The 23,200-nt window shown below is 34.9% G+C and overlaps 2 protein-coding genes across 6 annotated transcripts in view; one reads left to right on the plus strand and one right to left on the minus strand.

Moving 5' to 3' along the window:
- PPIG (peptidylprolyl isomerase G) overlaps positions 1 to 23,200 on the plus strand; it is a 44,955-nt gene that overhangs the window by 15,977 nt on the left and 5,778 nt on the right. For all 5 annotated transcript variants that reach the window (XM_030324007.2, XM_030324009.1, XM_030324010.1 and 2 more), the window contains 8 exons: positions 165 to 209; positions 1,497 to 1,584; positions 6,722 to 6,751; positions 6,837 to 6,976; positions 17,570 to 17,783; positions 18,805 to 18,972; positions 20,400 to 20,487; positions 22,957 to 23,093. In XM_030324007.2, the coding sequence (XP_030179867.1) occupies positions 165 to 209; positions 1,497 to 1,584; positions 6,722 to 6,751; positions 6,837 to 6,976; positions 17,570 to 17,783; positions 18,805 to 18,972; positions 20,400 to 20,487; positions 22,957 to 23,093 (910 nt within the window). The remainder of the gene's footprint in view (positions 1 to 164; positions 210 to 1,496; positions 1,585 to 6,721; positions 6,752 to 6,836; positions 6,977 to 17,569; positions 17,784 to 18,804; positions 18,973 to 20,399; positions 20,488 to 22,956; positions 23,094 to 23,200) is intronic.
- The window catches only part of CCDC173 (coiled-coil domain containing 173), a 57,324-nt gene continuing 40,146 nt past the window's right edge, over positions 6,023 to 23,200 (minus strand). The window contains exon 9 of the mRNA XM_030324015.1: positions 6,023 to 6,223. Coding sequence (XP_030179875.1) covers positions 6,182 to 6,223 — 42 coding nt within the window. The 3' untranslated portion in view covers positions 6,023 to 6,181. The remainder of the gene's footprint in view (positions 6,224 to 23,200) is intronic.

Here is a 23,200-nt window from a genome sequence, read left to right on the forward strand (position 1 = left end):
TATTGACTTTAAATTAATATCTTTTATGATTTGCTGTGAACCTTTGAGTATTTTTGATTCAAAGTCATTTAAGCACCTACTTTGTAAGAAGCATTTTGTTTAGGTGGCGCCTTCAAAGAGATTACTGTCTTGGGAGTTCAAGAGTCCATGTTTCTCATTCTTAGGGAATGGACGAGGAGGGGAATCTATTTATGGAGGATTTTTTGAAGGTAAAGATGTTTACATTTAAATTGTATTTTTAATGTATTCTGTATTTCATTTTTCTCTATTGAATCAATAAGATTATTAAACAGTATACTAATATCCAACTACAGTCAGTGAATCCAAAAGTTAATCTTTTTGTGAAAAAATTTATATGATAGACTTTTTATAGAGGTAGGATTTTTTGTGTGTTTAGAACATTAATACATCATATTATTTGAAGGGTTTCAATGATCTATAATAAAGTCTTAGAATTACAGTGCTAGATTGGGCACTTCCACAGCTTAACCTTAATCTTTATTAAAACAGATTTAGCAATATTTCATACTAACAGTACTCACATGTTTAGTGGGTCCATTTTTCTGTGCATTTTTTTTATTTTTTTATTTTTTAAGTTTATTTATTTTGAGAGAGAAAGCGAGCATAAGCAGGGGAAGGACAGGGAGAGAGTAAGAGAAAGAGAATCCCAAGCCAGCGTGGAGCCTGATGCAGGGCTTGAACCCAGAAACCGTGAGATCATGACCTGAGCCGATACCATAAATCAGATGCTTAACCAACTGAGCCACCCAGGCTCCCCTTCTGTGCACTTTAAAAAAAAAAAATCCCTTTGATATTTTAAACTTTGGATAATGTTTTTCTCAAATTAAAATTTTCTCTCTGTAATTTTTTATTAATGTGAAGATTATTTGAAAGACTATAAACATGAATGTGGAAATAATTTCGTATTTCATATTTTTCACTTCAGGAATTCAGTAAAATTTTATTTCACGTTCTACTTGGGTGGTTCTCATATTCGAATCCAAGATTGCAAAGCAAGCTACTCTTTGCAATAAATGGTGCTGTGGCAGAGATTAAGTTAATGAGTGCCTCTCTGTGCTTAAAATAACCATATGTGCTTTTTTGTGCTCAGAAAAGAAACAGAGGAAGTGTAAAAGAATCCTATCTGGTTTCTTTCTCTTCCTTTTTTAGGAACGTTTTATTTTTTTGTTTGAATAAGCAAAGAAAATTGTGTTGTCTTTTCCAAAATGATATAAAAGACAAGTAAATGCAAATGGAAAGAAAGGGGGGTGATAATAGTATTTGAATTTATAGCAAGGGATTGAAAATTAGAAATGTTTTAATCTAAAAAGGTGGAAGAAGGAATTGGTTAATATTTGATTCTTTCTTCTTTTAACCTTTAATCTAAATTTTGTCTGGTGCTACAGAGCACATATGAAAATAAGATATGAAGAGTGAAAATGAAATTTTTTGGAGTTTATGCCTATAATATAACTGAAAACTTCGCTTCTCTATAGATGAGAGTTTTGCTGTTAAACACAACAAAGAATTTCTCTTGTCTATGGCCAACAGAGGGAAGGACACAAACGGTTCACAGTTCTTCATGTAAGTATTTATGCTGTGATCATTTAAAATATCCCTTTTTTGGTGTGTCATTTCTCATTGATTGCTAATAAATAGGAGAGGGATCCATAATGGGGAAAATTCTTGAAGGAAGGGGAACAGTGAATTGTTGAAGAGAGTAAAATTGTTAAAAGTGAAATTGAACTGTACTGCTTAAGTTTCCAAATGATGAAGACTTGTCAAAAGGACACAGGAGCCAGACTGAAGGGGTAAGGTTCCCCCTGGCCAGATTAGGAAAATTTGAGCATCAAAATAAATAATGATAGTATCGGATTATTAAATAAAATAGAAATCCAGCAGCCCGTACAGGTATAAATAATAAATGAATAAATAATAAGGGAGAAGACAAAGCTGTTTCTTAGTAGAATGTCAGCTAATAAATTTAAAAGGAATGATAGAAAAGTCACCATTTTGCAGTCATCTCCATAATGACTGATTGAGGAAAGAATTATTTAGAGCACAAGTTTAATAATAAGAATATTTGCAGAGTATCTCTTTATAAATTACTTGTTTACAAAGAATGAAATGCAGTTGATCCTCATTATTCAAAGATTCTATATTTGTGAATTTGCATACTTACTAAAAATTATTTATAGCTCCAAAGTGGGTACTGCTAATGCTTCCAATTCTGAACCCCAAAAAATTTTGGCCAGGACTCTTCAACAGTGCATATTTTTTATCATGTCCTATCGGTACAGATTTGCTCTCCTCCTCAATAGCCTTAGACTCTCCTTGTCTCAGAAGAACTTAATCTGTAAGCACCATATGGCTTATTCCAGTGATTTACTATTCCATATTTGTAATTCCCGTCTTCAATAGTGAAAAACCTGGCTCCCATTATCTTCAGAATTTCTACCCATTTGCTGAATTCTATTTAAAAACTTGCTATTCTATTCTATGAAAAGTAACCTACTAACTAGAGTTGCTATTTACTTATAGTTATTTTTGTTTTTAGACCGAGGGTATGTAGTTAAAATACTGTGTTTAAAAGTGGCTCAGATTAGTGCCTTTTGGTGTGAATTTTGTGTGGTTTTGGTGTGAATTTTGTGTGGTTTTGTGGCTCAAAATATGTTAGGTTGATTGGTGTATGATTATATTTTGTTCTCTCACCATGATTAGTTTTTAGTTTTTTTTTTTTTTTAAGTTTATAAAACGTGATTCAAAAAGAATACCTCTTAAGTATCGTATCCACCTAACTTTTCACTCCATTGCTATTCCCCATTTTTTCATCCCATTCCCATCCATCCATATTAGTAACCAAACCTTATTAGTTTCTGGCTTATCTTCCTCTATTTCTTTTTACAAAAATAAGCACAGATACATATATATATTTTTTTTATTTTCCTTTTTTTCTTACACAACAGATAGCATACTACATACAGTGTTTTTTGTTCTTTTCACTTAGCAGTATATCCTGGAAATCACTCCATATCAGTTCATAGAGATCCTTTTCATTTATCTTGCAGCTGCGTATTACTCTGGTGTGTGAATAGACTCTAGTTCATTCAACTAATTGCCTTTTTAAGGCAATTAATTGTCTTTCTGATTTTTTAAATGAAAACAATTTATATCATGTTGGTCGTAGAAAAATAACACAGATAAATAGAAGAAAAAATTCCTGTCCCCAGAATGTCTTTCTCTGCAATAAAAATGTAACCTAAATGTTGCATATACTCTATAATCAACTTTGGATACAATATAAATCTCTGCACATAGCTAAGTATTAATATTTTGATAGCTATACGTGAATCCATTGGTTGAATGTACTATGCTTTATTTGTCTAATTTTTTTTTAAGTTTATTTATTTATTATGGGAGAGACCAAGAGAGTGAGCATGCAGGGGAGGGACAGAGAGAGGGAGAGAGAATCCCGAGCAGGCTCTGCAGGATCAGTGCAGAGCCTGAGGCAGGACTTGAACCTACAAAACCGTGAGATCATGACATAAGCTGAAATCAAGAGTTGGATGCTTAACTGACTGAGCCACTGAGGACCGTCTTTATTTATCTAAATTTTGAACATTTGGCTTGCTTCCTGGTTTTCAAACTGCTGCAGTGAACATTGTTGTACCTATTGTTTGAAGCATTTTTAACTATTTTACATAAGTTGCTAGAAGTTTACTAGTGAAATGTTTACATATTTTTAAGTCTTTCTATATATATATATATATATATATATATATATATATATATATATATTGCTATATGATGTACTCTAGTATCAACAGTATAGTATGCAAGTTCCAGTGTCACCAGATCTTCAACAACACTGTTTTCATTTGTTTGTCTTTAAATTAAAACCCTTCCTGTGCTATCCAAAACTTCTCTGTTAAGTTTATGTAATCCTTCACATATATTCTCAGAATCTTCACTCTATGTGTTGATTTTTCCTTATCTCTCTTAATTTCTAGGTAACCCTTCTTTAACTTGTGTTTTGTTTTTACTGTTTTTAAAGGAGACAACTTCAGTTTTTTAATCTTAAAAAACTTTTTTATTGTGGCAACATATGTGATACGAAATTTGCCATTTTAATAATTTTTAAATGTATAATTTAATGGTATTAATTATATTCACAATATAATTGTGCCACTGTCACCACTGTTTCCAAAATGGTTTCATTGTCCCAGAAACTAACCCATTTCTTTTTACCCTCAGCCCCTGGTAACCTCTATTCTGTTTTCTGTCTCCATGAATTTCCTATTCTAGATATACAAGCAGGGGCGCCCAGGTGGCTCAGTCGGTTCAGCGTCCAACTTCGGCTCAGGTCATGATCTCACAGTTCGTGAGTTTGAGCCCCACGTTGGGCTCTGTGCTGACAGCTCAGAGCCTGCAGCCTGCTTCACATTCTGTGTCTCCCTCTCTGCCCCATCCCCACTCATGCTCAGTCTCTCTCTGTCTTAAAAATAAATAAAACATTAAAAAAAATTTTTTTAGATCCACAAGCAGAATCATGCAATATTTGTCTATGGTTAGCTCTGTGAGGAGCCACTAAACTGTTTTCCACAGTGGTTGCATCATTTTATATTTCTATCAGCACTGTGTAAGAGTTCTCGTTTTTCTGCTCCTCTTCAATACACTTTTTCACCAATTCGAGAATGACCATGAAAACGCAGAGTATTGGTTTAGGGGTTATAAATGAATTCTAGTGAGGAAGTGAACTTGCAAGTTATGGAATCTGTGAAGTGAGGTTTGACTAAATATAGATACAAAATATATGTATATGTTGAATGTAACATGTAATACAAATACACATAGGGTATACAATGGTTTTTACATCTCTAAATGGTTTAAGCAACTTCAGGTGAACATAGCTGTTGTAGGAAGAAAACAGTAAGGGGTTAGTTTTACATGTAAGGTGAACTTATGAAAATACATGAACATGTTTGAATTTTTGTTAATTAGTATCATGTGGGCTTTAACCAAAGGTTAGCTTAGATTGTGTTCCTTCTTCCAAATTTCTAGTGCCTTTTTAAAAACTTTTTTTAATGTTTATTTTTGAGAGAGACAGAGTGCAGGTGGGGGAGGGGCAGAGAGGGAAGGAGACACGGAATCTGAAGCAGGCTCCAGGCTCTGAACTGTCAGCACAGAGCCCAGTGTGGGGCTCCCAACTGATGACTCAGGAGATCATGACCTGAGCTCAAGTCGGACGCTTAACCGACTGAGCCACCCAGGCACCCCATCTAATGCCTTGTTTGATAAGATTCTTTAACATAATAAATGATATACAGTGTCCATCTTCATTCTACACCAATACCAATCTTCTCAACTACAAAGATTTTAAGTTTGGTGTGGAGTAGAAAAAAAGATTTTACAAAATTACTTCATTTGCAGGACTTTTTGCTTATTTTGAATTTTGTCAAAAGTTTTAATCCAGATTTCTTCAATGTGAAGTTTGTTTGTATATCAGGGAAAATAAACTCGAAGGTCTTTGGATCTTCGGTAACATAAGCCAGTAAAGCCTGCTGGGACAAGAATCTAAACTGATAATCCATGTATTAAAAAGATAGGGATAGTCAGCCTGACCAGTTACTGCCTCATGCAGGCGCCACACCTTCCAGCGTTCCAGAAGGTCTGAATTCTGGATTTTTGAGTCAAAGTATCCAAAACTTTTAATGTTGGCAACTAATTAAAATTTTTACAAACACTATATGGACCATTTCTGTTCTAGTCAACAGAACACATGTGAGGCCCATCTGAATATATACAGTAAGTCCCCTTTTATTCATGGGAAGTACGTTTCAAAGATTCCCCCCAGTGGATGCCTGAAACTTCATATGGTACTGAACTCTCTATATATTACATGTTTTCCTATATAGACATACCTGTGATAAAGTTTAATTTACAATTTAGGGATAATAAGAGATTAACAACAATAGCAAAAAGAACAATACACTGTAACAAAAGTTATATGAATGTGGTCTCTATCGGAATCTCTTACTGTATTGTACTTACCCTTTTTGTGATGATGTGAGATGATAAAATGCCTACCTGATGAGATGAAGTGAGGTGAATAACAGGCATTGTGATGTAGTGTTAGGTGACTTTTGAACTGATAGTATGTCAGATGGAGGATCATCTGCTTCTAGACTGTGGACTGACCACAGGTTACCATAGGTGACTGAAACTGTGGAAAACAAAACCACAGTTATGCAGTTGATCTATGCTTTAACTGTTTAAAATGTTAAGGTTGAAAAGCACTATTGTTAAACCCATAAACTAGTGGAATCTTTTGTTAAATTGTGGTCTGTTCATACAATAGAATTTATAAAAACCATAGAACATTCTACATGTTCAGTAAGAACCCAGGCACATGCAAGAAACGTGGATGAATGGAAATAACACCAAAATGTCAACTTTAGTTAACATGTAAGTTCTCAACAATGAGTGGTATTACTTTCATGATCAGAATGAGTTTTTGAAAATACATTATGTAGAAAGCATCTTGAATTTTTTCTGTTCGACTTAAGGTTAATGTAATAAAATTCTGTTATGTTAAAATAACATGTGATTTCTTTGTATGCAACTTTGTTTCCAATGCAGTTATTTTCTTTTCCTTTTTAGAGATGCTAACTTTGTTTTTCTCTGACTTTGTTTTTATTCTTCTATCTGATGACTTCCAAAGAACAACGAAGCCAACTCCTCATTTAGATGGGTAAAGATTATTTTAATTTATTTTTTGACCACTTTAATGTTAAAATTAAAAGCTTTTATTTAGTCATCTTTACTTGACTCTTTAGGCATCATGTTGTTTTTGGGCAAGTGATATCTGGCCAAGAAGTTGTAAGAGAGATAGAAAATCAGAAAACAGATGCAGCTAGCAAACCATTTGCTGAGGTGCGGATACTCAGTTGTGGAGAGCTAATTCCCAAATCTAAAGGTAAAAACAAGCACATATTTTTGATAATTCTTATGCATGCTAAACGATCAAAGACATTCTAAATTGTTGGTGTGAAATTCATACTAATGTGAACATATATATGAGGCATTTGTGTTTTCTGAATGTCTTTTATCTTCACACTTTGTTCATTTACCATGGAGTCATCTAGTTTTCCCATTAAAAAAAAAATTAATGTTTATTTACCTTTGAGAGAGAGGGGGGGAGTCATAGTGTGAGCGGGGGAGGGGCGGAGAGAGAGGGAGACACAGAATCCGAAGCAGGCTCCAGGCTCTGAGCTGTCAGTACAGAGCCCAACACAGGGCTTGAACTTACAAACCATAAGATCATGACCTGAGCCAAAGTCAGACGCTTAACCGACTGAGCCACCCAGGTGCCCCTCTAATTTTCCCGTCTTGTTAGTTTGCTATAATTTATCCTTCTCCTTCCACTTTGTTTTGGGGTTTTGTTTTGTTTTTTTTAACTGTAGTTGTATAAATAGCATGGTAAATAAATACTCTTCTAGAGAAAGATACAGTGAGGGGGACGATGACAATTGAAGAGAATAACATAAAGAAACTTCAAGGAATAATTATTTCCCTTTATGCACTACTGAGATTCAGAAGTATTTGGAATATTTGAGAAACTTCTTTACTTAGACCAGAACATTTGAAATTAACATGACCAATAGTTTGGTATGATATTATGGAACTTTGTTTACTTAATATTTTTTTGTTTACTTAATGTTTTAAGTGTTTATATTATATATGTGAAATACGTAACTGCCATTATTTTTAACAAATATTGGGTCCTTCGTTACCCTAAAATTAATGGGGTGAGATTACCTGTGTAGAAAACAATAAAATAATAAATGGACTATATTCTTCCTATTCTTACTAGTCTAGGGAATAGTATCCATACTTAGTTTTTCATGTTTAATGAATGTGAGAGTCATCTATAATCTTTTCTTTTCTTTTTTTTTTTTTTTTTAATTTATTTATTTTTGAGAGAGAGAGAGACAGACAATCCCAAGCAGGCTCCATACTGTCAAGCACAGATGCACGCGGAGCTCCATCGCACAACCAAACTGTGAGATCATGACCTGATCCAAAGTCACAAGTCAGACCCTTAAGCAACTCAGCCACCTAGGTGCCCCTATAATCCATTCTGATCCTTACAATAACTCTGTACTAATCTCTCCCATTTTACAGATGAGGATAGTCGAGAAGATTAAGGTTTTTACCACAGCAGGGAACTAAGCTTCAAACCCAAGCTTGCTGGCTCCAGATTTAGAGCCTTTTCTGTTATGTATTGCTAACTCATTAAAGTCTTTAACATTCTTTTTGGAATTGCCCTAAGTAGAACATTCTGTTCTCAAGTTTTAGGTATACTGATTTCCTTTGTATCATTTAGAAATAGGCACATTTGTTTTCTTTTAATTTAAAAACACCCAAACTAGTCATAGAAGCTTATTTTTAATTTTCTGTTTTCTGTATTCCACTTCGATTCTGATAATTTTCTTCTCTATCATATTAAATATATATATACTTTGTAAACCATTGCAGGAATATGCCGCAGCTCATAATGGGACTGTTTATATAACTTGCTGGTATTCATAAGCCTGGCTGTCTATCTTTATGTACAAACAACATGTATAATATATGTTTTGTGTTTGTGAAGATCCAGTGAAGAATGAGATGTTACTGAGTATCTTACATTAAAAAAAACAAAAACTAATTAATGTTTGCAAATTTTACACCCTGATACTGATACTTAATCCTTAAGACTGTTAGTATCATTGGAATATTTTCGTTTAAGGCATTATTTCTTCTGAAATCATCTAGGAAATTTTTATCTTTTATTTTCTACTAAAAACTTGGGTTTTTTCTTGTACTTTATGTCTCTTGTGTCTCTTTAAGGTCTCTTGTGTTAGGATATATTCTCTGCTTATAAAAGTTAAGGATACTGTGGTATATATATTTAGAAAGAAATTGGGGTAATAAAAATGCACATTTTAAACCATAAGCATAGATTTTCTAATAAATTTGGTGTAAACATTCTTTTAGTAATAAAAGGTCAGTGTTTGAATTATTGCTGAAAGAATGAGAAAGTGAATGAGTGCACTCTTTGTATGTTATTATTTGTCTTCATAATGTATTTTCACATGTAGAAATAAATGCTAATTTTGCTGATGCCATTGTGACCACACAGTTGTGCTGAAAGTTGATGTAGTGTCCTACTGTGTGTCCAACTCTTGCTAAGGAAGCATACCTTGCCCTTATCAGTTTTAGCAGGTGGGGAGGGAACATTTGGCCCTTTATTAGTGTCTGCCCAGGAGTTCATGTAAAGGTCAAGTGTGTTTTAAGCCATACTCCCATGCCTACCCTGTTCTGGTCTATACTGTGGAAATATGAAAAGATCTATATATTTGAGGTCACAAAGTTTGGAACCTATTACCCTGCAGTCCTTTAATTACTATTCAGAACATTGGTCAGAATGGATTTTGTCATGCATCTATATAATCTTTTTTTAGGCAGAGCTGTGTCTCACATCCAATTTGTAAGTTTGATGGCCTCCTTACAGCTTTAAATTGGAAACAGTCAGAAAGCTTTATGCAACACTGTGGTGTTCATCATTATATTTAAAATCTTGTTTGAGAGATTTACACCCCAGTTTAAAAAGAAATAAATACAGAATCTTTTTTTTTTCTTTTTCTAACTTCCTGAAAGAAAACAAAAAGACTTCTGAAGAATTCTGACTGTCTGGGCCCACCTGTATATGGTCTTGGTGAGTCTGGGCAATCTTCTTGGGCCTTTATCCCTTTTGCTGTTGCAGAATTGGAAATTCCGTTTTTTGTAGCTATTTGAATATACCTGAGAAGGTTCAGAGTTAAGAAGAAGAACCTTCCAACACATGTAGGAATGGAACACTGGAGGCTAATAAAAACTGCATTTCTGTAGAGGCTGTCAAGGGACAGAATGGAGGATGGAACATAGACCACCAAAGAATGAAACCACTACCTAAGTCAAGCTGCTTACTGATTTTTCAGGAGTTGGCATGGCCTCAGGTTAAAAGAGAGGTCTGTACACACCTTGACCATGCAATAAGAGATGGGGCCATTGCTATATTACATAGAGTTTTATATTACAGGAACATAAGTGCTGAGTTACAGATGGATATACAATAGATAGTTGTATGAGTAGAAGTTTTGCCTGTATGTGGTAGGAAACATTGCCTGGCAATGCACAAAAAAAAAAACAGAATAGGGGAAACAGTCAGTGAATCTTGTACTCAGGAGACGGTAAAGAACACCAGAGATTCATTTATATAGTAAGAGGATCCCATTCATTGTTCTTAACCTGGAATTAGGAGCAGTGGTGATGGAACTTGTGCTGGAAGATAGTGGGATGTTAAACTTAGAAACTATCTAGGAGATGAGACCAGTAATATGAAATGAAAATACCTAAAGGAGACCTATTTTAGGAATAGTTCTATTCTTCATCCTATTTGATGATGCCCTAGAAATTGCCTTCAATATAAGGTTTTCATGTGAAATTCATTGATATAAAATCTATAGATCTCAAATAAAAATGAATAAGGCAGCATTTTTTTTTTTTTTTACCTGAAATCTTTACAAGTAAAATGTTCTGGAGTTTGTTTTACTTTATCATACTAGTAGAATCAGTACCTAATTAATAAGATTACACTGTGGGGCGCCTGGGTGGCTCAGTGGGTTAAGCGTCCGACTTCAGCTCGGGTCATGATCTCGAGGTTCGTTCGTGAGTTCAAGCCCCGCGTCGGGCTCTGTGCTGACAGCTCAGAGCCTGGAGCCTGTTTCAGATTCTGTGTCTCCCTCTCTCTCTCTCTCTCTCTCTGACCCTCCCCCGTTCATGCTCTGTCTCTCTCTATCTCAAAAATAAACGTAAAAAAAAAAAGATCACACTGTACCCTACCCCACCCTCCAAAAAGGTCAGTGAATAGGTTTAGGAAATTCTTTTACATAGTGATAAGCAAATCACATAATCAAAAACTATCCAGAAATGGCCCACAAGTTTAAAGTGTTATTCTTTGTTATTCGTTTTCATCCCATTATGATTTTTAACTTGCATTGTGGTTTTGCTTTAGGTAGTGTTTCATTTTTACCTTAAGGATACTTAAATGTTTGTTAAAGATACTTTGAAACAGATTTTGTGTAAGTGGTAAGGCAAGTAGTAGGGTTTTTTGTTTGTTTTTTTGGCAGTATCCCATTATTGTCATACTTGGAAGTTTTAAAATATCTACAGTTTTTAACATTTAATATATTAATTTGGTTGAAAGTTTAGAGGCCAAAAAGGATAGATAGTCAGTCAATGAAAAGTCTTCTTCCAATCTCTGCCCATCAATTTTCATTCCCACATTTTGTATATCGGTCTATATGTGAATTTTGGTCACATAGAATAAATTCTTAAAAGTGGAATTAATAGACTACAGGGGTCATGCATTTGTAATTTTGGTAGATACTGCCAATGAATATAAGAAAATAAATTACCTCCTGGGGCACCTGGGTGGCTCATTCGGTTAATCGTCTGATTTTGGCTCAGGTCATGATCTCATGGTGTGTGAGTTTGAGCCCCATGTCAGGCTCTATGCAGACAACTCAGAATCTAGAGCCTGCTTTGGGTTCTGTGTCTCCCTCTCTCTCTCTGCCCTCTCCTGCTCATGCTCTCTTTCTCTCTCTCTCTCTCAAAAAAAATAAACATTAGAAAATAAATTACCCTTATGTACTTTGCAAAGCCACGTATTGCCGAACTCTGTGTAATCTTTTTTTTTTTTTAATGTTTGTTTATTTTTGAGTGAGGGAGACAGAGCGCAAGAAGGGGAGGGGCAGAGAAAGAGAGCGGGAGACACAGAATCCAAAGCAGACTCCAGGCTCTGAGCTGTCAGTACAGAGCCTGACATGGGACTTGACTCAATGAACCGTGAGATCATGACCTGAGCCGAAGTCAAGATGCTTAACCAGCTAAGCCACCCAGGTGGCCCAACCAAACTTGTAATCTTTACCAGCCTTATAATAGGTTAGGGTTTTGTTTTGTTTTGTTTTTTAAGTTTTATTTATCTTGAGAGAGAGAATAGGGCAGGGGCAGAGAGAGAAGTGGGGAAAGAGAATCCCAAGCAGGCTCTGTGCTGTCAGTGCAGACCCCAATGTAGGGCTCAGTCTCACAAACTGAGATCATGACCTGAGCTGAAATTAAGAGTCAGTTGCTTAACCAGCTGAGCCACCCAGGCATCCCTGATGTTAACATCTTCTAATTTAAGAACCATTTATATGAACTGATATCATTCCTTTATCCCTTATCTTTTACTCATTCTATTGTTTTTTCTTTTTGAAATTCCAAGTCACTTTCTGTTATTTCCTTTCTATTTGGAGAAATTCCTTTCACCATTTGATTGATTGATATATTAGTTTTAGTGATTCAGCAACTCTGTACATTACTCAGTACTCATCATGATAAGTGTACTCTTAATCCTTTTCACCTATTTCAGCCATCCTGTCCCACTCTGGTAACTATCAGTTTGTTCTCTATAGTCTTAAAAAGGGTTTTTTGGTTTGTCTCTTTTTTTCTTTGTTCGTTGTTTTGTTTCTTAAATTCCACATGAGTGAAATTATATGGTATTTGTCTTTCACTGACTGTCTTACTTTACTTAGTATTAATATCCTCTAGATCCATCCATGTTGTTGCAGATGAAAAGTTTTCATTCTTTTTTTATGGCTGAGTAATATTCCATTGTGCATATACCACATCTTTATCCATTCATCTATCAGTGGGGGCAGCTTCCATAATTTCACTATGGTAAATAATAATGCAGTAAACAGGGGTGCATATATCTTTTTGAATTTGTGTTTTTATATTCTTTGGGTAAATAGCCAGTAGTGGAATTACTGGATTATAGGGTAGTTCTATTTTTAGTTTTTTGAGGAACCTCCATACTGTTTTCCAGACTGGCTGCACCAGTTTGCGTTCCCACATATTTATGTATTTCTTAACCATTTAACATGTGTAAAACTCTGCTGCTATTTTTATTAGTTTCTTATTCTTTTTTATGTATCATTGATGAAGTTTGAATTTTGCGCCCCTTTCCCCATTTTTCCCATAAGCCATGTGGGTTTTCTTGTGCAATTTTTCATATATAGCACAGTGATTTATAGGAATACATAGGTTGTATAACAGTGGAAATGACTGTAATTCTTCAAAGCCTTTCTACTTTACTCTTTTCCTTATTGACTATACTGTCTTCTAAATCCCTATATATACAATTTATAGTCAGTTTCTTTTTTTATATATATACATTTTTTAGTGTTTATTTTTGAGAGAGAGAGAGACAGAGTGCAAGCAGGAGACGGGCAGAGAGAGAGGGAGACAGAGAATCTGAAGCAGGCTCCAGGCTCTGAGCTGTTAGCACAGAGCCTGGCATGGGGCTCAGACCCCCAAACCATGAGATCATGACCTCAGCCGAAATTGGACACTCAACCCAGGTGCCCCTATAGTCAGAGTTTTTAGAACACTTAGTACTTACATATGTATTTTCTGATGCTGTTTGCTATTGAGTTCACACTTCTTGGTCTTATTTTCTAAATAGATTCTAAACTCTGTGAGGGAAGGTGCATGTCTTATGAGTTTATTATGGAATTTCCCCATAAACTCTACTATTCTTTATCTTTGTATCATGGCATCATGGTGGGTATAGATCTGTATACTGTTCAGTTAAACATATGGTTGACCTGTGAACACACAGGTTTGAACTGCATGGTTCCACCTATACATGGATTTTTTTTTAATATAGAAATACAGCGCAGTACTGTAAATGTGTTTTCTTCCCTTACAGTTTTCTTAATATTTTTCTCTAGCTTATTTTAGGAATACAGTATATAATCCATTAACATACAAAATATGTTACTCGAACAGGCTGTTTGCAGTTAAGTTTTTGTGGAGTCAAAAATTACGTGTGGATTTTTGACTGTACAGGGGTTTGGTCATCTGTACTTAGTGATCTGAGAAGGATAAAGTTTCAGTCAGATTCTCAATGTGCCTAAATCATATTTTTATTTTAGTTTTAACACAGATTTTGAGAATCCGGATACATTTTGTTAGAACTAATACTGATTTTGTCATGTCTCTATTTTTTGCCTTTTTACTCTTCAACTTGCCATTTCTTTCTCAGTCATTTTCTCTCCTTTTCTGAGCAGATCATAGGAAAGGGACATGTAAACTAAATTTCACTTAAAAAGTAATATTGAGGGGCGCCTGGGTGGCGCAGTCGGTTAAGCGTCCGACTTCAGCCAGGTCACGATCTCGCGGTCCAGGAGTTCGAGCCCCGCGTCAGGCTCTGTGCTGGCAGCTCGGAGCCTGGAGCCTGTTTCCAATTCTGTGTCTCCCTCTCTCTCTGCCCCTCCCCCGTTCATGCTCTGTCTCTCTCTGTCCCCAAAAAAATAAATAAACGTTGAAAAAAAAAGTAATATTGACAAACATCAGAAGAGGACACCTTTTTAACCTTAGAGCTTTCTAAGTTCTCTTCCAGGGCATTTTTCCTAAAACACAGTTTATTTTCCTTGTATAGTAGATGTCATCTGGTATTCAGGCAGATTATATTACCATACAAATAGTTACGGCATTTCGTATTGTTGTGGTATCTTGCTTCGCTCAGATGTTTTCTTGAAAAGTCATGTGTGAATTAAATAATGGTTATTTGAAATATATTCAGTACATTTGGTGGGGAGAATAGGCTTGTTTGTTAAATAAACCAACTGCAGTATATTTCTCATAGGAAAGAATCTCATTGCAAAATATAGGTTGGAGCTAGTAATCATGGTAATCAATTAAAGCATTACTGTATTTATATGGGATATTTTTATTTTGCTTGCCTATTATGTGCTCTTAAATTTTTATTTAGGGTTACTTATTACTAATTTATTCCTTCAGTTGTTTTAAGTTTGATTACCCGTGGCCACCCACCCATCTCTCAGGTTTGTAGTATATATAAGTAGATGTTTCAGTTTATACATGTTTAAAAGATACCTATTCTGCCTCAACAGTAGTAGTCTTGGCTTCAGGTTAACGATTGAACTCATGAGACAAAATAGACTTCATTCAGCACTAAGTTTATTTTCCTCTAAGAAAGGATAATACCCAGGGCGCCTGGGTGGCTCAGTCAGTTTGGCAGCAAACTTTGGCTCATGTCATGATCTCACAGCTCATAGGTTTGGGCTCCACGTTGAGCTGTGTGCTGACAGCTCAGAGCCTGGAGCCTGCTTCAAAATCTGTGTCTCCCTCTTTCTTTGCCCCTCCCCTGCTTGCACTCTGTCTCTCAAACTTTTCAGAAAATGAAAAGTTAAAAAGATACACGGGACAGGAAACAGAACAGTTTATACAGCAACAACATAGTGGAGATCTCATGATTTCCAGGCAGAGCTTGTGTATGTCCCAGGCATCTCACACTTGTTATTTTCATGATCCAGAGGAACATGACTGTGTGATGAAACCATTACCTGGTGTCCCTTCACCTTTTATACCTTGTACCCATACTCCAATGTGTTAGCATTCATTGGTACTGGAAAAATTATTTTGGCAGTGAACTGCATGTCCTTGGTAAAGGACATAGTAATTTCAGACCGGTTGTCATTTATCTTGGAATTAGTACACTCCTATAAATTCTGAGTTAAGGGTTTCAAGAATGATATGGCACTTGTGCCTCAGGTGTTCCTGAGGCTAAAGGAAAAGTTATAAACCAGCAGTTAACCCTTTCAGTTAAGGTCTATAAACAACCAGTAGTCCAAAGATGTGTTTTCTTTGTCCTCTGATATTTTTTTATCATGGAAGATATTAACATATACAAAATGGTTGAAGTACTATAACCAAACAACAGTGTTCATTTACCCACCTTCAACAATTAAGTCATGGCCAACCTCATTTTACTTATATCCTGGTCATTTCTCCCTTTGTTATTTAAAAAAAATTTTTTTTTTTTTAATGTTTGTTTATTTTTGAGAGAGAGCATGTGTGCGCAAGCGAGCCAGTGAGGGGCATTGAGAGAGGGAAACAGAATCCGAAGCAGGCTCCAGGCTGTGAGCTGTCAGCACAGAACCTGACGCAAGGCTTGAACCCACAGACCGCGAGATCATGACCTGAGCTGAAGTTGTGTGCTTAACTGACTGAGCCACCCACGAGCCCCTCCCTTTGGTACTTTAAAGCAAATTCTAGGCATAACATTTAATCAATAATTTTTTCATTATTTGATCCATAAAATTATTCTTTAAAAAAAGTTGTGGTCATAGGTATACACATACACACGTACACCTATCTATATTTCTAAATATTCCTGACTGTTCAAATTTCTAATTATTTCATTAATGTTATTTTTTTTAATATTTGAGTTTGAATCCAAGTAAGGTTCAGACATGGGGGTTGTAAGATTCTTTTAATTTTGTTTTTAATAGATTCCCTCTACCATCTCCTTTATGTTTCCTTGAGATTTTTTGTTGTACAAGCTAGGTCATTTATCCTGTAGTGTTTCCCATTATTGCACACAATGGATTATACTGATTGCATCTTTGTTATGTAATGTTTTTTTTATCCATTTCATATAACTTTGTAGTTAGAGGCAAATTCCTGCTTCATTTATTCTTTGGAAAACTTGTGATAAAGAGCATCTACTGTTTGTTTAGCCTGTGGCACAGTTTATATAAGGAAAAACAAGTAAATGCTTTATATTTTATTTACCAATATGAACTGATGGATTCTAATATGTTTGATGTGTTTCAGTTTATTATAGTTCTCCATATATTGATATTGTCCCATCTTTGGCCTGATTTCACTTTAAGTCCACCGTGGTTTGAATTAGAATACCTTTAGAGGAGTCAAACTCTATTCGGTTTGTCTTATATTTACCCAGTTCTTGTTGTAGCACACCTGGTTAACTTCACTTATTTATGTTAAGGTGCATAGTCCTTAAAGCGTTGAGTTTGGGAATCCATTTCAATTAAAATAAAATTTCAATTTGAAATTACTTTTTGTAGAGACACCAAATCCTAGTTATTAACCATTGGTAAATGACTGCCCTCTATGCTAAGTCTGCTCTTCAACTAAGCTAAATTTCTTAATCATTAGAGGAATGCTCAGGCATTGAAACCAGCCAATGTCAGCGGAGTCATGTTTCTTATTTTCCACATTCGTGTGGAATATTTTTTTGTATGTGTTATTTCTCTTCTACAGTTCTACCTCTAATCTTGGTAATAAGATAAAAAGTAAAAAACCACCAGAAGATTAGAATCTTGGACTCTTAAATAGTTCTATGCTTTTTAGAAACAATCCTTCAAATGTTTCCTAAAATTAGTGTTTTAGACCTACCTGTTATTTTTCCAGTTCCTTAGTGTAGTAGATCAACTTTGATCTGTGAATCCAGAGACCTGTATTCTAACCCTAAATCTTGACTCCTTTCCTGTACCCCTCAGTTCAGATAGCTGGATGAGCTAAGTGTTAAGTACTGGACTTAGGATCTGCAGCAAATCTAAATTTCTGTCTAAAAAGTGTTGACCAAAAACCTTTTTGTTTTTTATTAAAGCTAAGAAAGAAGAAAAGAAAAGACATAAGTCATCATCATCATCATCCTCCTCATCTAGTGACTCAGATAGCTCAAGTGATTCTCAGTCCTCTTCTGATTCTTCTGATTCAGAAAGTGCTTCTGAAGAGAAATCAAAAAAAAGAAAAAAGAAACATAGGAAAAATTCCCGAAAACACAAGAAAGAAAAGAAGAAGCGAAAGAAAAGCAAGAAAAGGTTTTAACTTTACTTTTATAATACAGGCTTTATATTCTTATTCCCTTCTGTTTGTAAGTAAATCTGTTGGGATTTTGGGTCGATTATATGGCAATATGAAAATAGTGAGAAATACTCCATACCATGAAGTAGAAGACCGTTCTTTAAAAATATTTATTTATTACTTTTGAGAGAGACAGAGAGCAAGCAGGGGAGGGTCAGAGAGAGAGGGAGACAAGAATCCGAAGGAGGCTCTGAGCTGTCAGCACAGAGCCCAACGTAGAGCTTGAACCCATGAGCTGCAAGATCATGACCTGAGCTAAAGTTTGGACGCTTAGCCGACTGAGCCACGCAAGTGCCCCAAGTGTAAGACCATTTTGATTCTATAGTCTATAGATTAAATTTAGGTACATTCATTTCCATTTTCAGTAAAACCATTCAATTCAGTTGTTTCTCTGAACTTAGTGAAATGATCTTTTGGGTTCATAGGTTTATGTTTTATAGGAGGAATAGAGGATTAGTGAGAATTGCAGGAAACCGGTGATTATTGTCTTTATTGTTTGTAACAATCTGTCTTGCTTTTTTAGTCCTTTATTTCTTTTGTTGCTATGATAGCACAAGAGTAAAAGCAAATAATGTCAGTGCATTTACTTTCTTTTCTGTTTTGTCTGAAATAATCTATGTTTGTGCTAAAACATGTCTTAATATGTCTTTTGCTTTTAAAGCAATTAATTTCTTTACCTACATTTTTAACTTTTAAATTTATCAGAGTACAGTGCCAATGGAGTTCCATATTTTAGAACCATTTTATTGGAAAATACTTTCTGAGAATGTGATAATGGAAACAGTTGGTTTGGGTTTTGGGTTGGTTTATGAGAGGAATGAAGGAGGATTTTTCCCTTTGTAATTGAATCTTTGCAGTTGGGGGCAGGATGGCATATGTATTGTGACTTCTTAAAAAGGAAAGAAATCCCAATAGTTGGAAATTTGGGATAAGTGCATAATAACCAAATGGAATTTGTTTTGTGTGTTTTCTGTTAAGCGCATCTAGCGAAAGTGAGACTGAAAATCTTGAAGCACAACCGCAGTCTACTGTCCGTCCAGAAGAGATCCCTCCTATACCTGAAAATCGATTCCTAATGAGAAAAAGTCCCCCTAAAGCGGATGAAAAAGAAAGGAAAAACAGAGAAAGGGAGAGAGAGAGAGAGTGGTATGTGAATGTGTATATCTTATAGAGTGCCCTGCACTCTTCATAATTGAACTTTTTTTAAGTCTTACTTTAAACAAGATTTAATTGGTGACCTTGTCCCAGCATTGAAATATTTTTAATAGGATAATGCTAACAAAGGTCCTTTTTGCTAATAACTACATAGCTGATAAGATAAACTGACTTAATTCAAACAGATTTTGAGTAAAAAGTTACTTTTTAAAAACTAAGCAGTGCAGATACCAAAAAGATGTGTACCAATTCCACTTCAAACCAATTCCATTTAAAACAAGCTTACTGTGTTATTTGAATATATTAAACTTTACTTTTAAAAAAGTAAGAACCTTTAATGGGGCAAAAAGGCTGTTTTCCATGTCTAATTTATAGTATTCTAGTAATGAAAATTGATATCATATAGAACTTCTTCGAAGATTTTTCTCCATAAATTCATGTAATTAGTATTAGTAGCCTTTTTGATTCTTTATAAATCATTTTAATAATTATGTACAAAAACAGAAAAAAGATTGAGACCTTTTTCTTATTTATGACTAGAAATTTGTTGTTATAAAAGTAATAAAATTCAGAGTATCTCCCCTATACTTTCACACTAGAGTAAAAATATAAAAATAAGTCTTAGTGTAAAAAAAAAAAAGTTTTAGTTGTGTGAAACTTGAGGTAATTTTGATGGATTGGATTGAGTTAATTTTTCCTCAAGTGTTAAGAAAGAATATTTTTAAGGAAATAAATATTGCTGAGAAAATGTTTGAACTACTTTACAATCAACTTTTCAAAACATAACTTATATGTGTATTGTTTATGCTAATTAAGTATTAACTCATTATTTTTTGAAAACAGTTTTCCCTTTTTGATGTAAACTTTGGTACTAAACCATGGTATAAACGTTTTGTTAATTCACATCAGCTTGTGTCTGCTTACTTCTCATTAATTACTCTTCTCTGTAGTTCTTTTAACAGTGCTTAATGCTTAAGGGATTATAAGCTACTTTGGAATAAGATAGTTTTAAAATTGTTCTCTCAGTGGCATCCAACCAGTGCTGAGCTATATGAACTCTTGTGTTGATTTTCCTTAACACTGTCAAGTTTATTTCATCTTAAAAATGGTTATATAGCAGTGTTTCTCAGCACACAGCTGGCATTTGCGGGCAGAATAGTTAGTTCTTCATCCTCGTGCACTATAAGACTTTAGCATTCCTGACTCGTGGCTCTAAGTACCAATAGCACTCTCTAGTCATTGACAGTTGAAAAATGCTCCCATACTTTTCCAGATACCTACTAGGAATTGATAACATTCCTGGTTGAGAACTACTGATTTTTAAGTTTTTAAATTAGTTTAGATCCATAAAGCCAAATTTTCTAGATTCATTTTTTTATAAAATTGTATGTTTTAATTTTTCCCTTGCTTCCTTCTAGTAATCCACCTAACTCCCAGCCTGCTTCATACCAGAGGCGACTTTTAGTTACTAGGTCTGGCAGGAAAATTAAAGGAAGAGGACCAAGGGTAGGTGATTCTTTTCCCAAAAATCTTGATAATATTGGCATTTATCATAATTTTCGAATGTTTCTTAAATACTGTTTTGTACATAAGTAACTAAAATTTAGAGTAGGTATGGATATTCAATTATATATTCTCTTTTTATAGTAACTTCTTTATATTGGTATTTCTAAACTGAAAATGCATGGGATATTAATAGATTTTACATGTACACAGTGTAAAATGAAGTCAGTGTTTTGTGCCCCCATGTTACTTCCTGACCACTGTATTGCTAATCTTGTTAAAAATTCATAAAAATTAACCTGGTTCTTATATCTCATTCTCTTTCTCTTTACTGGATCCTCCCTATCAATTTAAATATCTTGTGCTTTCAAAACTTTTTAGAAACCGAGCTATACTTGGTTTATTATTTCTTCACTTCCTACTCATTTCCTGCTTCCTAAACTGTTTCAGTTTGTCTTCTACTGTTCTGTTGAAAATAGCACTTGCTATATGGTTAGCTACATGTCACAAAATCCAGCGAGTCCTTTCAGTCTTTGTCTTACTTAATCTCCCTCCTTGTAATACTCTTGCCCTTTGCTTCCATCGTATTTTCTTTCTGTCTCTGGCCAGTCTGTTTTGAATTTCCAATGCCAGTTCATACTTCAATAGCTAGCCTTTCATAGTGTAGTATCGTGGGTTCCAACTCTTTTTGTTGTGCACCTGCTCCTTGGTGGTCTCATCACTCTCATGGCTTCAGTGGCTACTATATATTGATAATTCTCATTTGCTCTTCTGGTACCAGGGTCTATCTGACAGCTGGCTGGTTGCCTCACAAACACCTCAAACTCTGCATATATAATCCTGAGCATAAGCAGTTCCTCTTTAGGCGTAATTCTCCCTTAGGTTCGTGTTCTGGGTGACAGATACCACCTCCTGTGTAGTTACTTAAAGCCCAAGAATGACTTCATTTCTCTGCTGTCCATCACCAAATCCTGTCAGTTCAACCTTCTCAATACTTTGAAATCCATCTGTTTCTCTCAAGCTCTACTCCCACACCTTAATTTAGTTTACCTTTGTATATTCTCTGAACTGTAAGTGGCCTTCTAACTGTTCTCATGGCAGCTCCCAAACTTTTTTGTCTTAGGGTCTTGGACCCAAAGATTTTGTAATGTGGATTATATCTATCTATATTTACTGTTTTAGAAATTAAAACCAAGAACTATTAAAAATGTAGAAATGTATAAGCACACGTTCCATTAGCAATGAAAGCAAAGATACTAAAATGTCGGGTAGTCTGAAAAACTCCCCTGTACGATAATGAAAGAACGAAAGTGAAAAAGGCAAGTAACATGATTCACTGATGAAAATAGTTTTGACTTCACAGATCCCCTGAGTCTTGGGATACCTAGATCACATTTGGAGAATCACTGATAACAATTCTTTATCTAAACAGCATCCAGAATAGTCATTTAAAGATGAAAATCTGATTATATCACTCCTTTGCCATTGATCTCAGGGTAAATCTACAATTTTTACCATGGCCTATGAGACCTCACAAAATCTAGCCCTTGCTTACCTTATCAGTGCTCTCGAGTACTACTTTCCCTTACAGTTTTTATCTTCAGCCATACTGATCTATCTTGTGATCATTTCTAACAAATGGTATTTTTCCTGTCTCAGAACCTTCAAATATCATACTTTTCATGCTTCACATGTTCTTCCTTACCCATCCATTCTCACTTTTACTTCCTTTTCATTACCCTTGCCTTTGTAACTTCTCATACCTCATACATGTTAGTTTTCAGCTTTTTAAGTTATATTTAACTTTCCCTGTACTAAGCCAGATCTCTCTGTTACATATTCTGTGAGTACCTTGTACTTCTTTTACACTGATTCTGATTATAGCTGCATTTATGCTTATTAGTATCTGTGATTATATATCTGTCTGTGGGTTTCCTAGCCTTGTAGAATACAACTTCTAAAAGACCAAAATCCAGATATGTCTTGGCTCACTAAAGTTTCCTCAATACATGGTAGAGCAGTTGGCCATTCTAAGAGCTGAGTAAATATTGGTGGAATAAATGAACATCAATGCATTTACTCAGTTTTTCTCATAATATGGGAAATGTTTGCTTTGACACATCAAGAATATATATTTCCAAATTGGAACTTGGCAACTTGTAAGGGTTCTACTTGTAAGGGTACTACTTGATAGTAGTATCACTTAAATAGGACAGTTCTACAGAGAGGACATAAGTGGCTAGAGTTTGTGTGGCTAATGCTTTTTATTGGGAATTTACAGTATGAGTGTCTGTTTAAAGTATTTTCACCTCACTGGTTTCATACCTGAAAATTAGGAAATTTTAGTTATTATAGAGGGTATAAGAAATACCAGACATTTTACTTGAACCTAGAAATGTATATACTTCAGGTATTATTGCAGTGCTTTTATATTTTTATATGTTAATTTTTTTCCCTTTTTATTTTCTTAAGCGTTACCGAACTCCTTCTAGATCCAGATCAAGGGATCGTTTCAGACGTAGTGAGACTCCTCCACATTGGAGGCAAGAGATGCAGAGAGCACAAAGAATGAGGGTATCAAGTGGTGAAAGATGGATCAAAGGGGATAAGTAAGATTTAACTATATTATTTCAAATGTAGTGACAAGTATTTTTTTACTCTTATGCATAAAGTTTTACTTATAGCCATTTCATTTATTTCTGAATATTTAAAGGAA

Source organism: Lynx canadensis, chromosome C1 (assembly GCF_007474595.2).
Source record: "Lynx canadensis isolate LIC74 chromosome C1, mLynCan4.pri.v2, whole genome shotgun sequence".
In the NCBI taxonomy this organism is placed as follows: Eukaryota; Metazoa; Chordata; class Mammalia; order Carnivora; family Felidae; genus Lynx; species Lynx canadensis.